Source organism: Diabrotica virgifera, chromosome 7, assembly GCF_917563875.1.
Source record: "Diabrotica virgifera virgifera chromosome 7, PGI_DIABVI_V3a".
NCBI classification, from domain to species: Eukaryota; Metazoa; Arthropoda; class Insecta; order Coleoptera; family Chrysomelidae; genus Diabrotica; species Diabrotica virgifera.
Window position 1 is genome coordinate 38,959,667 of NC_065449.1, and position 17,961 is coordinate 38,977,627.

General features: G+C 32.2%; 1 protein-coding gene across 9 annotated transcripts in view; it reads left to right on the top strand.

Moving 5' to 3' along the window:
• Positions 1–14,237, top strand: part of LOC114329316 (glycogen-binding subunit 76A) — a 294,793-nt gene extending 280,556 nt beyond the window's left edge. For all 9 annotated transcript variants that reach the window (XM_050656801.1, XM_028278362.2, XM_028278357.2 and 6 more), the window contains exon 4: positions 690–14,237. In XM_050656801.1, coding sequence (XP_050512758.1) covers position 690 — 1 coding nt within the window. In that variant the 3' untranslated portion in view covers positions 691–14,237. The remainder of the gene's footprint in view (positions 1–689) is intronic.
• The last annotated feature ends 3,724 nt before the right edge of the window (positions 14,238–17,961 follow it).

A 17,961-nucleotide genomic window follows, 5' to 3' on the forward strand; every position in this document is an offset into this window, starting at 1 on the left:
TGTAACTACAATGATATTATGCAAAAAATTGTGTTGCATCGCAGTTTAAACTGCGTTTATCTTGAAAACGGTAGAGTTTAGCGAGATGAATGTAGTACATATACCTTTTTTAAGTAAAAATATTAAGAGAATAAAAGTTTTGATTCAAAAAGTATGTAGAATGGGGGATAAAAAAATTGAACGTATTAAATGAGTAGCTCTGAAAGACGTATGTGGCGCCCTCTGGGTAATACATCATTTTTGGTGGAGAATTTAGATTTCTCGTCCCAAAAAACCCCCGCCTACCAAATTTCGTGTTGTTATCCCATGCCTGTCATGAAATATGTATTCAGGAATAAATAAAATAAAAGTTTAACTTTGACACCCTGTATTTCGGTTATTATCAACTTTCATACTAAGGTAAGTTAGCTTAAATGAACCTATTTTAAGCTCAGGAATCTAGGGTTAAGCTATGGCCCATTCTTTACCAAACACCCTGTATTGAAATCTTGCCCTTAGTGCGAATAGCTTGAAGAAAGGTGGTTTTTATACGATAGTTCAGCACATTATTAATTAGGAAACCTACCTTTTCCGTACAATGTTTACAATTTTTCGGTTCTTTTGTTCTTGTTGTTTGATAATTATTGCGTTGCATTATCCTTTAAACTTTAAATCACGATAATACAAAACTAAATTAATCTCATTTTTAGGTCAATAAGCGATCATAACGCACGGAATCAAAAGTGTGGGAAACAGATACGTCGTGCCATATTGAAGCCGCTAAGGAACACCATCAAGAAGTAACAATAAATCAATGTTTACGTTGTGTTCGTCGATAATTATTTTAAATTAATAGATATATAATAAACAGAGGTACGGATACAGTGTGCATTCTCCCTCAAGTGCCATAAAATTACTATTTATTAAACTAAAATCAATTACTCATTAGAAATAATCTTTTGAGCTAACATATAGCACCAACAGAGGTATATGCTATATAATGGATTTACTGGCTTGCGTCATTTTTGATGTCAGTACTTTTATAGGTAATATTTTTTTCATGCATGCTGAATCCGAAAATGCAACTCACTTTTCTCAATCAGATCAGGTTTATTTACTATTTTAAATTTTCGGGAAGATAAATTATCTAAATAAATGACAGAGTAAAAGAATGATTATGGTTATTGCTTGAAATCAGATATATATTTTAAAATAATGTACACAAGTTTGCTACTCATTTCAGAGTTACCGTATTAAACAGCTATTCGTTAATAAATGATCGTCTCAAATACTGTGTGGCATGTTTTCCACCTGTAATATTCTTCTTAAGACACCAGCTTGATCTGTAAGCATATTCACATCCCAGCGGCCCTGGTATCTCCTTCCATTAGGTACTCGAATGTCCTGACGGAAGGTTTCCCTTATTCTTCACTGTAATCCCCGCAGTTTATGGAGAAGTGGTTCAAATGTGAGCTGAGAAAGTGCATCTTTATAGACATACGTGTGCCAAGAACATTGAAGTTCTGAAGCAGTTCCTCTAGACTAGACTCATTGTCCTGGCTGCTATAGTTTCCCGGAAAGTTTTTAATAACATGCTTCAATGAAAACCAAGCATTTTTCTCTTTTATCTGCATACTTTCATCGAAATATCCGCCTTTAACTTGGATTCACTAACACGTGAAGTTTTTTCTCTCAGAAATGCGTCGAGTTTTTTCAATCTTTGTGAATTGCTTTGGAGAGGCGGAAGTAGAATTTTCTGACCATCGCCAGAGCTTTTTAGAGCATGTTTTGTGTACCACTTTCGAGATTAGGTCTTTCTTTTCACGTAATTTCACGTAATGCTGTTCGCCTTCTATTAGGACCGTGCAAGTTCGGAAAAGCAACACCTGGTTTCTACGCTCAGGTCCTGATTACTGGACAATTGTCAAGGCCATAGCCCAAAAAAATTATAAGAAGAAAAAGGAATATTAAGGTTATGTTATTAAAAGGTAACCAATTGCATGTAGTAAATAATATTAATTATTAAAATGCACTACTACAAGCAAAATAAAATTAATTAAATTTACTTTTATATATTAATTGCATATCATATCAATATTGTGGAGCAACATATCATAATTTTTCTTCTTCATTGACAGTAGATATGAAATATACGTCAATTTGACAATTTCAATTGACAATGAATTATTTAAGAAAGTTGCAAGATTTTTCCGCTATTCGCGCACGATCGTTTCTCATATCCCCTCCAAGTACTTGCACACGGCGAAAACTGTCCCACAGACACATGAAGCAAGAATACTTGGTGTACGACCCTGTAGGCCCAATATCAATAATATCATAACATATTTTTCCTCATTAACTATTGCCACTAAAGACCTGCGACTAGTGGTAGGAAAGTTAATTTTCTGGGAATGAACTTTACATAAAACCATAATATTAAAAGTCATTTACTGAAATAAGGACTTCTGTATTGTACTTTATATTTCACACGAATTTAGTTCCTTTGTAACAAAATTATCATATTGGAACCAGCTATGCCTCTTATTTCAATGATATTCTTCTTTTTTAATTTCAGATAGCAAAGAATGATCTTATTGGTCAGAATGAGGTATATTTTTTAATTCAGCATGCCTAAATAATGTAAAATTACCTATAAAAATCTTGACCTCCCAAAAAATTTTGAAACGCAGGCCAAATTTGATTTTCAAATATTTTTGTAATCACAAAAAAATTATCAAAAACTTTCTGGGATACAGATAATGACTGAATGATATGTCTGTAGACTATTTTTGAATGTAAAATATGGATTTGAGAGTAGAAACAATTTCTGATCGTTTTTGTACGTGTTTTGAGGGAACGTTATTTACACATATATAGTCTGTCCGATATAACTTTTCCCATTCGGTACGATTCATTTTCAGTAGTAATAACCCAAGGACATTGATAATTGTTCGAAAAAATTTTATAACAGATTTTGAAAGCTTGTTGCTTGGAAACAGACCGACGCCGTAGGCGGAGGTCTGTTGCCTGTAAGCAACAAGCTTGAGAAAGTTGTTAAAAAATTTTTGAGCATTTATCAATGTTCGAGGGTTATTCGGATAGAAAATTTTTTGCTGGAATTCATATTTTCTATCATTGCAAAAGTCCATAAACGCTTTCCATACAAATTTTTTACTGTAAACAGTATTCTTTGGTATATTTGATTCGATAATTTCATTAATATTCTCATCAGTATTACAACCAAATCGTGACATTTTGAAATATTGAATATTTGAAATGTCAAAATCGAAATGAAACGAAATGTAGGTATCCATAGCTACATGATTGAGTGAAAACAGCCCATGGGATCTGTTTTCAGTATAATGTTGGTTTTATTGGTTGTATTCAATCAGATGACCACAAATTAATTGATTTCATTGGATTTCTAATTGAGCAAAAAATTTTCAATCAAATTAAGTCAAAACAGAAAGTGAAACGTACGCCGATGTGTGTAGTATATAGTATACAGTATACAAAATGTATATACACATCGACGTTCGTTTCAATTTATGTTTTGACTTAATTTGATTGAAAATGAATCGTACCGCATGGGAAAAGTTATAGCGGACGGACTATAACTATCTTATTGTTAAAATTAAGAATTTCTGTGAATTGTACAACGATATTGTTCAGACCAACAAGAAAGTCATTCTTTCCATCTTTTACTTTTTGAATAAGTAAACTGATGATGAGACAAAATGACAAAATGACAAAATGGTCTTTGCTTTGCGTTCTATTTATATAAGTGTTTCCATGCTGGATTTTCTTTTATTTATATATTTTACATAGCTCAAATTTGTTTTTAAATACCTTAAAAGATATTTCTAGTTTTTGTCTAGTCTATGGGCTTCCTATACTGGTTAATGTAACTGAGGTGTTCAAAAAAATAACCATACAATAAAAACAATAGCGACAAGAAGATTCATATCATAAAAAGAAGTATGTTACTGTTTGAGGGAAAAAACGATTGAATCTATACTAAATTTACAATCAAAATGCATTAGAAATTAACAAACCAAGACACGTAAAATGCTACTAGGAGTACTCCTGAATCCTAATTTACAATGTATATACATTGTAAATCCCAAATTATGATTTCCAAAGTTTATACATTGTAAATTATGAGGAGAGTGCTCCTAGTAGCATTTAACCTGTGTTGGTTTGTTTATTTCTACTGCATCTTGAATGTAAATTTAGTATAAGCGTATTTTTTGGTTACGATGAATACTTGTGCAAGTTTAACTAACAATAATTTACAAAAAAGGAAGACGAAATAATAAGTTTCAGAGTGTTCGACTGTGTTTCTATTTTTTACCAAAAATGTATCAATATAATTATAAAAATGGAAGACGAACTAGTAAATTTTAGAGTCGGCCACTCGGTTTATGTTTTTTATAAAAATGTGTTAATATTATTTGTATATTTTGTTGGTTTTTAAAATAGTAAGTTTTTAAAATATATTTTTAATTCATTCTGTAATTACTTATAAAAAGATATAGCCTGAGCGAATTAAACCAAAATACCTCAATTTTTAACAAAAAGGTCTGCACACTGCCCGTTACCTTCCTTAATTATCAAAGTGGCGGTTTGAGAAAGAGAGAAAGATAGAGAGAGCAGCAATCTTCCAAAAGTTGAAGAGATAAGTCGAAGAAGGAGTTATGTGGTGATTGTTTGCATTTTTAGACTTTAGCAAAATTGACATTAATATAAAGAACATTATCACCTGAATAATTACTATACTAAAATCACAATAAAGATGCACTAAAACCAACAAACCAACATACTTTTAATGTTACGAGGGGCACTCCCGAACCATGATTTTCAATGTATAAACTTTGTAAATCATGATTTGAGTAACAAATCCTAGTAACATTCAACCTGTCTTGGTTTGTTTATTTTTAGTGCATATTTATTGTGATTGTATTATAGAATCTTTATTGGGAGAATATTGGAAAAAAACCATAAAAAAACTCAAAATCTTGTGTAAATAATGATGTTATGTTTTATATAGTGTAATGAGACCGGCTTCGATATTTATCAGTTTTACATAATCATCAGGCCATACAAATTTGAAATAAAGCTGGAATTAAACAAAAAGTAGATAAAGACTTTATCCAGCCAAATACTATCATGTTGTTCTGAAACTATTTCCTTGTGGCATTTTTATAATTACGTATTTTTTATGGGAAATAAGCCACAATTTTACTAAAAAATGAATTTATTAACGTTTCGAAGCCCAAATCGGGTTTCGTTGTCAAAATACAAAATACTATTAAAATAAAACAAACATGTTGTTGCTAAGTAAAAAACAAATAATAAATTCATTTTTTAGTAAAATTGTGGCTTATTTCCCATAAAAAATACGTAAATACTATCATATAAACACTTTGTTATAAATTGTGGTGTTTGGCAAACAATAAGTCAAAATAATGGTAATTATGTAAATATTTGTAAAATATGGCAGAGTATGTAAAATATACAAAGCAATCTCGCTGAATTTGAGTGAAAATTGGGTAATTGTATATTTTACATATACTGCCATATTTTACAAATATTTACATATTTTACATAATTACCTACCATTATGTTGACTTATTGTTTTACAACCCCCACAATTTATAACAAAGTGCTTACATGACAGTATTTGGCTGGACAATGTTTTTATTTGTTTGATTTATTCCAGCTTGTTTCAAATTTGTATGGCCCAATGATGATGTAAAACTGATAAACATAAATCACAAAGATTGTGATTATTTTTTAATATTCTGTTAAGACGAACTCACACCAGCAACCTTTTTTTTGACTTCATTGAGAGGTTAAGAATAAATTAATTTATAAATCAAATTTTGCACATTAGGTTACATGACTCTTCTTCCACTAGTTTGTTCAGCTAAATATAAAACAAAAGTGTAAGATACACATTTGAAACTATTTTAATACTATCTTTATTGTACTGTTGTTTGTTGTTATATTTCTATTTCTATCAAACGTTTATAATGAAAATATACACATGATTTATACGAAATGTTGCTCTTTGAGAACTGATCTATCTCAATTATTAAAGAGTTTGCAAGTAAAGTCGGTTCGCTAAACTCAGACAAAACTGGCTAGTGATTTTAGTAGTTAATTTTTTTGTTTTTGGCCAATTTTGCCAAAATTGGCAAAATTACTAACTATTAAGTAATTATTAACTATTTAGTAATTATTTTTTTGCTAATTTTACAAAATTGGAAAAATTACTTACTAAAATCACTAGCCAGTTGTGTCTCAGTTTAGCGAACCGACTATACTTAGTATCTGCCTTGTTGTCTTTTATTACTAGACATCAGAATCTTTACATATCTGCTAACTCACTACTTGCCTATTTAGTTAAACCTAAAGATACGTATCCATTAGGTTGCTGCTCCGTGTAGCAGCTCCACATAGTGGATACGTTGGTGCTCCTACTCGCCGCTCACCCTCGGCGATCCAATCGGTGGCGGTTTATACAGGGTGAGTCATGAGGAACTGTACATACTCCTACCTCGTATGGAGGCCCCTATGGTGAATAACAAATGACCATTAAAAAGTGTCTGCTCCCATTTTTTCATAATATACAGTTGTTAATTTTTACAGAAATTTTTATTCGTCATAATTTTTGAACGGTAAGATCGATGTGTCTAATTTTGGTCAATATTTACACTATTACCACCCAATCAACTGATTTATTCAAACTAGAAAAAAATCAGGTCCGGCTTTAAAAAATTAGTTTGTTTTGGTCTTAGAAAAAATTTCACCCTGTATACGGTTTTTGAAAACTCTAATAAGAATTTTACAAATTAGACAAATAGGCAATTAAAATGGCATATTTATTTTTCCCCCACACGATTACTTTATTTTTTTTTATAAAAAAATCAAATTTGACTATGAATTAAAAATTTGGTGAAGTGAACCATAGATTAAAAAAAAATAACTTTTATTACAAAAATTAATCTTATTTGAACACGTATTTAATTTATAAGTTACCACTCAACTGATTTATTCAAACTAGAAAAAAAATCAGGTCCGGATTTAAAAATTAGTTCGTTTTGGTCTTAGAAAAAATTTCACCCTTTATATGGTTTTTTAAACCTCTAATAAGAATTTTACAAATTAGACAAATAGGCAATTAAAATGGCATATTTACTTTTTTCCTCACACGATTACTTAATTTTTTATAAAAAAATCAAATTTGACTATGAATTAAAAGTTTGGTGAAGTGAACCATATATTAAAAAAAATAGTTTTTCTTGCAAAATCTATTTTTTTGAACATATATTTCATTTATACATATGTATTGATACTTTCACAGCTTGTGCTATACGTTGTAAATAATAAAACCCTTTTAGGGTTAAAATCAGGTGATCTAGGTGGTCATGCATGAGGCCTTCCGCGCCCTATCCACCTATTTCCGTAAGTCACATGAAGACGTTGATGAACAGCAACTGAGAAATGGGCCATGTTAAACAAAAAGCAACCAACCCTCAATTTGTAAATTAAGAGAAAATTAACTTTTTATGTTTTTCTAAATATTTAATTTTCCGTCGTATTTTTTTAAACGATAACTTCACTAATCAATAGTTTAATTTTAGAGCAATTTTATCATAGTAGTATCAAAATTATCCTAATAAATTTTTACAAAAAAAAATAGCCATATTGAGGGTTGGTTTCTTTTTGCTGTTGGAAATATATCTAATAAAATGCAATCTGCAAAATCCAACCAACCCACAAAATCCATGAATAAAACCGAATAATTTCAGTCAACTCAGTAATACCATACAGTAGAATTTCTACTATTAAACATAATATCAATACAAATAAAAAATATGCGATAATCAGTCAAAACAACAAACCATAATATTTAAAAAGTAAGATAAACATAGCCTTAATCCTAATACTTGCAATTTCGCGAGCCGCTTTAATTATTTTAACAGTTCTTGATTTAAACATATTTTCGCATTAAAGATTCAAAGATTTCTTCATAATATAATAGATATAACACAACAAATATTTTAATATTTAAGCACGAACTAATATTGGTCAGTACCTACACGTAAAAACAAAAAGATTCAACATTCCAGGAACCGTAATCGGCATAACAATATCAACCCACTTGGCTGGTACTTTTCGACAGTGCAATGTAATAATATGTTCAGTCCAGTGATACACACAAACAATCCAAGTGGGTTGGTTGTCTTATGCGAAATCTTAAGTGAACTATTATTAAACAGAAATAATTTGGAGTAGTATTTTTCATGGTTTAATATTTAGAATGGCTTGGTTGCTTTTTACACAATGTAGAATACACATTTTTAAATCGATATGTGACATTATCTTGTTTTCCTCAAAAATGTGGGTTGGTTGCTTTTTGCATAACAAGGCCCAAATGTGGTGATGCCCCATCGTGCATAATAAAGTACATACCTCTGGCGGTTACATTGGCAAGTAGATTCGTCAAAATATTTTGTAAAATATGATAATGCAAAAAAGTACAAATAGTGTAAGAAACACAAATATAACAATGGCGAACGAAAAGTTAAATTATATACTCAAACAACGAATATGTCAAATTATCATTTTTATACACGTACATAGTATTAATACATAATGAGAAGGTAGTGAAGCAAAAAACGAAGGGAAAATTTTATTTTGTTTTTGTTTAATTTAGGTTTATTTGTTTATCTCCTTTTTGACAAACAAATATTATACAGGATGATGTTTTAGTATTATTCAAAACAACCTGTTCCTTTTAAAATTCTGGAAATTGGCTGAAAAGGTTGTATTATGTATACCACGAGCAGTGGTAGTATTATTACTTATAAATTAAATATTTGTTAAAAAAAATAATTTTTGTAATAAAAGTTAATGTTTTTTAAATCTATGGTTCACTTCACCAAAATTCTAATTCATAGTCAGATTTGATTTTTTTTATAAAAAATTAAGTAATCGTGTGGGGAAAAAATAAATATGCCATTTTATTTGTCTAATTTTTAAAATTCTTATTACAGTTTTCAAAAATCGTATATAGGGTGAAATTGTTTTCAAGACCAAAACGGACTAATTTGTTAAAGCCGGACCTGATTTTCTTCTAGTTTGAATAAATTAGTTGATTGGGTGGTAATAGTGTAACGATTGACCAAAATAACAGACACATCGATCTTACCGTTCAAAAGTTATGACGAATACAAATTTCTGTAAAAATTACCAACTCGCCCTGTATATTAAACAATAGGAGCAGACAGTTTTTAATGGTCATTTGTTATTCCCCATAGAGGCTTCCATACGAGGTAGAAGTATGTACAATTCCTCATGACTCACCCTGTATGTAGAGGAGCGCATGCCCGTATCCATTGCAGCTGCTTCACGGAGCACGGAGCACCAACGTTATGGATACGTACTTTTAGAACTAGCGTCCACCATGCAACTGTTTTAAAATAACAGTTGGAAACATATATAAGGTATATATAAGTAGGATTACTGGTTGGATACTGGTTGGAAACCAGTTTCAGGTGGATCGCCTCATGGGCGAATCCCCGTGCGTTTAGGCTGCCGAGATGACAAAATAGTTGTGAGTGCAATCGGTTTCACTCCGGGCGTAGTTTAAAACAGGTGCTAGGTAGGGGCTGGGCCTTAAAAGTTTTTTGTGTATACCTAGATCAGTAAAATTATTACATATATGTAGTTCGTAATAAAATAACAACAGTGATTATAATAAACTCGCATTCTTCCCATTCTTTCAGATGCATTGTTGTTGCCTCATGTTTTCGTACCATACACAATTATTCTTCTTCTTTAAATAACTTTGTCCGTCTTTAAATAACTGCCAGTCGCATGGTCTTTACTTTGTCCGCATCGGACTCAAATAGTGTTGTGGAGCTGGCTCCATACCACTGGCGGTGGTTCTTCAGCCAGGATGTTCTTCGTCGTCCAGGACCACGTTTTTCTTCTATTTTACCCTGATTAATTATATGGAGTAATTGAAGACCTAAGTTGAAGAAGGGAGTATGTTACAAAGCCTACCTTTTGAGATAAGGTCAGTTAAAGTTTTTATTCGTCTTCTTTTATCATAAAAATATTGTTTGTGTTATTTGGTTTCATTTATTTTGCTATAAGCATTTCCTTTACATATAATGTTGATAATTTGTTTTTATTTTTAGTATTTTTTCTAAAAATAAATAATAACTGTACAAACCGCCTTCTTCCATTAATATTAGTTTGTATAACTATCCTTTATCTGAATGGATGAAGGGGGTATGTGTCATGAAATGATTCTCTATAACCAGTTTTACAGAAATTTATGTAATTGAACACAAAATAATCTTCTTCTTAATGTGCCGTGCTCGATTTTTGAGCGTTGGCTATCAAATCGGCTATAATAATTTTTTTGATGGCAGCTCGGTAAAGGGATGCAGAGGATCTGTTAAACCATTCTCACAGGTGTCTAAGCCATGACGATCTTCTTCGTCTGGCATTTTTTCTTTGACCTGGCCTTTCTTCTTCGACCTGGTCTTTCTTCTTCCGTCTACCTTGCCTTGTATTATTAAATGGAGAATGGAGTATATTATACAGAGTGAGTTTTATGTATGAAAAGCCTCAATTATCTCGGAAACGGATTGCATGATTTTTTATATATTTTGGTGACAAAGGGTTTTATAATGCGGCCGATATAATAGTGGCAATTACATTGCTGTCAGAACTTCCGTTTTTCTGGAAATCTAACGAATTTTCTTATTTCAAATGGAATACCCTGTATATGTTTGCGTTTTGAAGTCCGTAAGAAATGCTGATTATTTTTCGTATTATATTACATATACCTAAATGCCATAATTTCGGAGTTATTTAGCTACATTTATTAAAAAAACAGTTTTTAAACAAATTTAAAAAATCAATCTTTTTCAACCCGGTTACATTATTTTAGGTTCTTTTGATCATTGGTAACAAAAAATCTTTTGTAATTTTTCTCAAAAGTTAATAGTATTTGAGTTATAAATAATTTAAACCTGAAAAAGACGAAAAATGTTTCATACCTCCTTCTTCCATTGAAGAATTGTATTTTACATGTTAAATACCTCCTTCATCTACTAGAATATCTCTTAATAAGCTTTTTAAAGGTACAGCATAAGTGTCATATGCTAGTGAAGTTACATACCACCTTCATTCACTAAGAAACTCAAAATTTTAGAAAATTTTACATACCCCCTTCTTCCACTTAGGTCTTCAATTCATATTACATATTAGGATTCTTCATCACATGGCAAAGTACTCCAATTTTTCTCTTTTTTTGCGGTGTTTAAAACCTCTCTTTCTATGTTTAGACACTGCAAAACTGCTTGATTTGTCTGTTAACGCTGATAGAAGTGTTGCTAGCAAAACTAGTCATCAGCAAATCTTAAGTTGTTGATGACTACCCTGTTGACATGTATTATATCTTCTGTCCTTCTCTGGAAATCCTTTCTGCATATGATTAAAAAAAACAGAGGGAAAAAGTACTCGAGAAAACAGGCATAGGTATACATTATCTTTTACATCTCAACATCTCTGTATGAGAACCTGATCTATTTTTCCTGTGTTCCTATGTTTCCTCACATCTGATCTAAGTATTTATGTGATGTTTCACTTTCCGGAACCTTACTATACTAAATTTACAATCAAGATGCAGTAGAAATAAACAAACCAAGACACGTTAAATGCTACTAGGAGCACTCCTGAATCAAAATTTACAATGTATACACTTTGGACATCATGATTTGGGATTTACAATGTATATATATCGTAAATTATGATTCGGGAGTGCTCTTAGTAGCATTTAACTTCTCTTGGTTTGTTTATTTCTACTGCATCTGAATTGTAAATTTAGTATAGGTAGTAATCACTAAGTATTTTTAATTTTGTGAAGCAGTGTGTTTTGCAATTAAGGTTCATAATGCAGGGCAGAATTAAGGGAAAAGATCCATAGGTAGAAGAAGAATTTCCTGGCTGAGAAATTTAAGAGAGTGGTACACGGAGTTGGCAGTGGCCAATAAGGTACGGATAGCGGTGATGATAGCCAGCCTCCGATAGGAGAAGGAACTACAAGAAGAAGAAGAAGAAGAAGAAGAAGAAGAAGAAGAAGAAGAAGAAGAAGAAGAAGAAGAAGAAGAAGAAGAAGAAGAAGAAGAAGAAGAAGAAGAAGAAGAAGAAGAGTTTTGCGAAGCGATCTCGTAGGCTAATATCAAAGGTACCAAATATACGAATAAATTGCTAATAAAATCCCAATTCAAAGTATTCTGTCTGTCAATATTTTTTTATTTTCTATTCTGGATATAGGTATGATCAGTCTTCTATATTGTTTAAAAAAGTGTTACGGTAGGGAGATGGGTCCGTAGTTACTAAGATTATCTAGTTTAAACAACGATGTTGCTGTTAGTTTTCTTCCGGATATGTCGATTATACAGCTCTTTGCATTGAATGAAACCATGGGATCTGTATACCCAAAGAAAAATAATTATTTCGATCAAGTCGCACATCTCGTTCTAAACAGTACCAACTCAAATTAAATATTAAAAATTTTACAGGACAGCGAAATCAAAGTATTTGCTTAGATTATTCCCTATTATATTTATTATCTTTGGTAGTACACATTTAATTTATGTATTAATATTTTACCTGTTACAACTGGGCTAGGGTAACATCAGAAAAATATTTGGTAAAAGAAAATAACAACTAAAAAAGACATCTTTTATTCGAAATAATTCAGATTTCATCCAAAAAAAATGTATCTAAGACACTTTTTCCCAAAAGAAACGTTAAAACACATACTTTTTTTTTATTACGTTTTTCACCGGGAACTAGCGCATCTTCTTGTCACAAGTCCGAATGATAGACCCATTATATGTATCCAACAGACTCATTAATATTCAGCTCAGTGGGATGCTATTGTTTGAGGCGTGAAATTACATAAACAAGGGCTCATTTCATAAAACAGATAAATCCCTTGTTTATGGAATTCCACACCTCCAACAATAGCACCCCGCTGAGCTGAATATTAATGAGTCTCTGGATATCTGGTACTACTTTACTGTTTTTATCGGACCATGAGCTTTGATTTTTAATTGTGACGTCTTTTGCTCTATCTAGTATTGAAATTGTGTTAAGGTTGCGATATCATAGTTCCCTAAGGAAAAGATGATGCACAAAGCATTTTGTTGGTGTGATAAACACAAAAATGTAATTTTTGAGTTAATACACTTTTGAACGGGATGTGCGATGTAGTTAATAATAAATTTACTGATGTTACGTATACTTTACTATATTTTCTGAAACTGTGATAGTGAATCTTCCTCCAACATGTAGTTTGTCCAATAGAAATGAGGCTCTTATTAACTTATTACAAAACTGATTGCTTGAGTCTCATTCTACAATAGTATCTGGTTATCTAGCTGCTAAATTTACGCACAGATGTGCTTTATAGTGGAACCACATAACACAGTTGCTATTCTTTTTCTCATGAGCATATTTCAGTGCGTCACAGTTTTTCGATTTCTTTCTAACGCATTAAATTGTATGTGACAGAAAAAAAGGTACGTCTGTGATTAGAGACATTTATAACATTTATTCTAGTTGTCGATAGATGGCGCTATATCGAAAAAAGATTATTTACGAATTATATAATATATCTACGAATATAATCTGTACTATTTATAAGACTATACAAATCAAAGAACATACTATATTATAAATTCAATAAACACACTTGATTTGTTTTTATGCCAAATTGCAAATAAAATGTGGCAACTGTCAGATTTAACTAAAATGTCATGTTACAATAAATGTTATAAATGTTTATTATCACGGACACCTTTTTTCTATCATTTGTGACGCACTGAAAAATGCTCATGAAAAGGACTTTACCTACTATCCATGTAATGTTACCTATAATAATTATTCTAAATTTGTGAGCAACGTCGTCGGATCTTATTCAAAAACCTGCCACTTTGAAACATATTTTCTTCCTAATCACAATACAATTTTATGAAAGCAATATATATTTTACGAAATAGTATTTTTACAATAATTGTGACAAATTTATAGTTTTTTAGAAAGTGATATTTACGCCATGTTAATTGTTAAATCAAAATAACAAAATTTTATCTATATTTTTATTTATTGTATTACTTTTCTTTATTTGAAAGACTTAAAAATATATTTATTCAGTGCTGTTATTCGTCTTTTCATATTTTGATTTATGTAAATCCTTACAAAACCAAAAAGCAACAGGCCCTGGAGATATTGCACCGCAGATTAAAATATTGCCAGTTGCAAATTATATAGGAGGCAAGCAACATTATTCAGCGAATGCCTTAATGCTGAAGATACCCCTCAAGAGTGGAAAATATAATAAATATATCTATATAAAATGATCTTCATCTCCGCAAATGATCTTCCTTGTGCAGCGATGACTGTGTCATCTGCGTATATGAATTGCTTTGTTACATGATATAATATTGACTGGTCGTTTGTGTAGACGTTGAATAGCATTATGCTAAGCCAATCCGTTCTTATGGTTCTCCAGAGGCTGTTTTAAGTTTGGAGTGTTACACAGAACTGACAGTTCTGCAGTTCGTATAAAGTTGGTTAATTTGATATCTTTTGAAACTTTGTACATTTTGGAGACCAATCTTTTATGTCTTGTGATGAGTAGTTCTTCTAAGACGACAGACTCAGTAAAACACAGGTTAAAACAAAATAAATCTATTCAGTCTAATTATTTACAAAATAAATAAAAAAAATATCTCGTTCTATTCGTCGCAGCGAAGTCCTCCTCCGGGTAGACGTCTGGAAAAGAAGAACAAAATTAACAATGTTATTCAAATATATGTTTATCGGGGCCCGCTCACTACGCGTGCCTCCGTTTACTTATGAGCCGCAAATCACTTCACTACGGTGCACCTTGCGGCTCAAGTTGGCCTGCCTAAGTTTGCGAATCACGTCAGTACGGTGCACTTCGCTACTCAGGTCGGCCTGCCTACCTCACTTCGCTTGGCTGGTATTTGGAGCCCAGAACTGTCGTTTCGGGACTGTCGGATCTCTGCTTGCGGCCTCCTTAAATATCCGTGTGCCGGTGTTGTTTCGGAGAGGTGGAACTGGGTGGGGGCATCTGCGCGATTTGAGAGAATCGCACGGTCCCAAGTGTCGATGTGTATTCCGCGTATCAGCGTATCATTACAGTCTTATGGTGCAATACGTTGCGGAAAGGTTCACGAATGACACGCCCAGTGTCTGCCATCTTTCATAGCCCTATGTTGTGTGAGATTAGGGATCTGGACACAGCAGGATCAGCTAGGATGGAAACCATCTTGTTCTCGGATCAGATTTTCTTCTATGGTTGTTTGTATGCGTTAGGGCCATACGCTGCATGATTTTGGCATAAGGTGGCATAGCAATGAGATAGTTGTTGATCAAGTCCGGTATCCAGTGATTTGTGACTGTGTCTTGACCTGAACTGTTTGATTTGTTCAGTCCTTATGTCAACAGGATCAGTAGTTCTGTTAATTTTCATGGTCAGGACTGGTTCACGGAATTCTCCGAGGGTGAAATGATCTTGTAGCATTTGATTTTCGTTGATTTTATCTCTTTAGATGGCGATGGTGAAATGATCTTGTACGATCTGATTTTAGTTGATTTTATCTCTTTAGCCACCGAGGGTGAAATGACCTTGTAGCATTTTATTTTCGTCGATTTCATTTCTTTGGATTCTTACATATTTTCTACGGCCTCCGGGTTAGATTCACACTGCCTCTTGGAGTTGTTGCAAGGGCAACAGTGTTATCTACTACTTGCTTTAGAGTGTTCTAAAAGGCCAAGGCTGAATTAATCTCGTGAATTTTTTTATAGAAGATACTTAAAGGTGGGGATAAAATGAACAATTCTTGTATAATCGAGTGAAACTAGAAAACAAAGTAATAAAAATAACTCTCTTGGTAAAGAGTATAAAAGAGAATTTATGAGATTTCAGACACAGATTACTACATGCTTTCTTCAACACTTAGTAATCGATGGATATAAAGATACAGAACGAGACAAGTTACCAATCAGGGCCCCCGTAACCGGGCGTGCAACACGTGCGACGCACGCGGGCGCAACCCCAAAAGGGCGCCAAACCGAAGGTTTGGCAAATAAGAAATATTCATTTTAAATGAGATAATGATTTTTTTATACAATTTTAATTTCAATTTTTTCATGAACATTGAGAGAAATCTCAAAAATCAAATATTGTGTTATTAATGAAAAAATACTTAAAATTTTATTTTATATTTGGTGTTAATAATTATTACTGTTATTTTATATTTAAAATATTATAATATCCGAATATCTATTTTGAATTATCCGTAAATGATAAAATTAATGTCTTCTAAAGTAAAAAATAATATTGGGAATGGACGGTATGGTGCATAGTTACAAATATTATTCAATAATTATGGACTGTATCCCAGATTCCTCTCATAAAAAGCAAACAAGCCTAAGTTTGCGATAATATGTAGTATTTAACGATAATTCTAAAAAAAGTTGAAATTCAAGAGAGTTTTTTAAGCTTTTTACCTAATATTTGACACTACAAGGGAAGGACTATTTAATTTTTTAGCTGAACCATTACAAAATTTAAATTTAAGGGCGCACAATTTCGCACAAATGTGTTTTAAATGGATTTATTTTTTTCGAATCCTGAGAAAACTAATAAGTATTTTTGAAAAATTTAAACGCAGAATGAAAGATTGCAATATTACCGAGGGTCGAAAGTCCCTGAAAACTTCTATAATGTTTGTTTGAATAAGTTACAGGGGTAAAAAAAAAGAGAAAATTTAGTGTGATTCTTAATTTCAAATATCTCATAAAAAAACCTCTTTGTTATTCTAAGGGACTTTCCGCCCTCAGTAATAACGTAATCTTTCATTCTGTGTTTAAATTTTTCAAAAATGGTTATTATTTTCCTCAGGATTCGAAAAAATGAATGCATTTAAAAAACATTGTCGCGAAATTTTGCTCTTACGCCCTTAAGTATAAAAGACACGAGAGGTAAAGGGTATGATATGGGTGCCAATATGCGTGTATGATAAGGGTAGAAAATCCCTCGAGATTTTTTTGTTCCACGCACTGCACATAGCTTAAAAGTAGTGAATGATGCTGCTAAAGTGTAATGAACTAGTAAATGAAAGTGAATGAAATGAAATAAGTGAAACGAAATAGTAAACTTTTTTTTAATATTGTACAAGAATTTTACGTATTATTTTATTAATTCACAAATATATTTAATTCACAAATAGAAGGAGTATTATAAAATTCATGTTCCTGAATTAAATCTAAAACCTCTAAGCTAAGTCAGGGCCGTAACTACCATTGGGTCAACCGGGGCAGTGCCCCGGGGCCCCCGGCCAAGAGGGGCCCCACAGAGGCCTCCTTTTGGTTGACCGTGCATAGATTTTAACGAGGAAAATAAAAATATGTAATTTAAAAGCCGATATCAACGAAATATTTTCAAATGACACAATTTTAAAAAGACAGCAACATAACGTCTTAATTTTTCACTGGGGAAATTAGTCTTTTCGACTAAAATGCAATTTTAACAGAACAGGGGCCCTGAAGCCTGAGTTAAGCTGGGAACCCCGAGACCTTAACATAAAAATTTAAATTATGAGTTAGGAAATTAGTTATTTCGGCGTAACAAATCCTAAAAAGCCATTGTATGTGAAATAAAAATTAAAATGCAACCGGAATAGGGCCACCAGGTCCCAGCCCAGCTACTTTGTCTTAACCAAGTTTCCCAGACAACATCTTGGTATGTGAAAGGAACCACATGGTACCACATTTTGAAAAGAAGGGTAAGGGTAAGATAGAATGAGTACATTAGGATCAGTCCCACCACTACACTGACCAGCTTCACTGACTGTG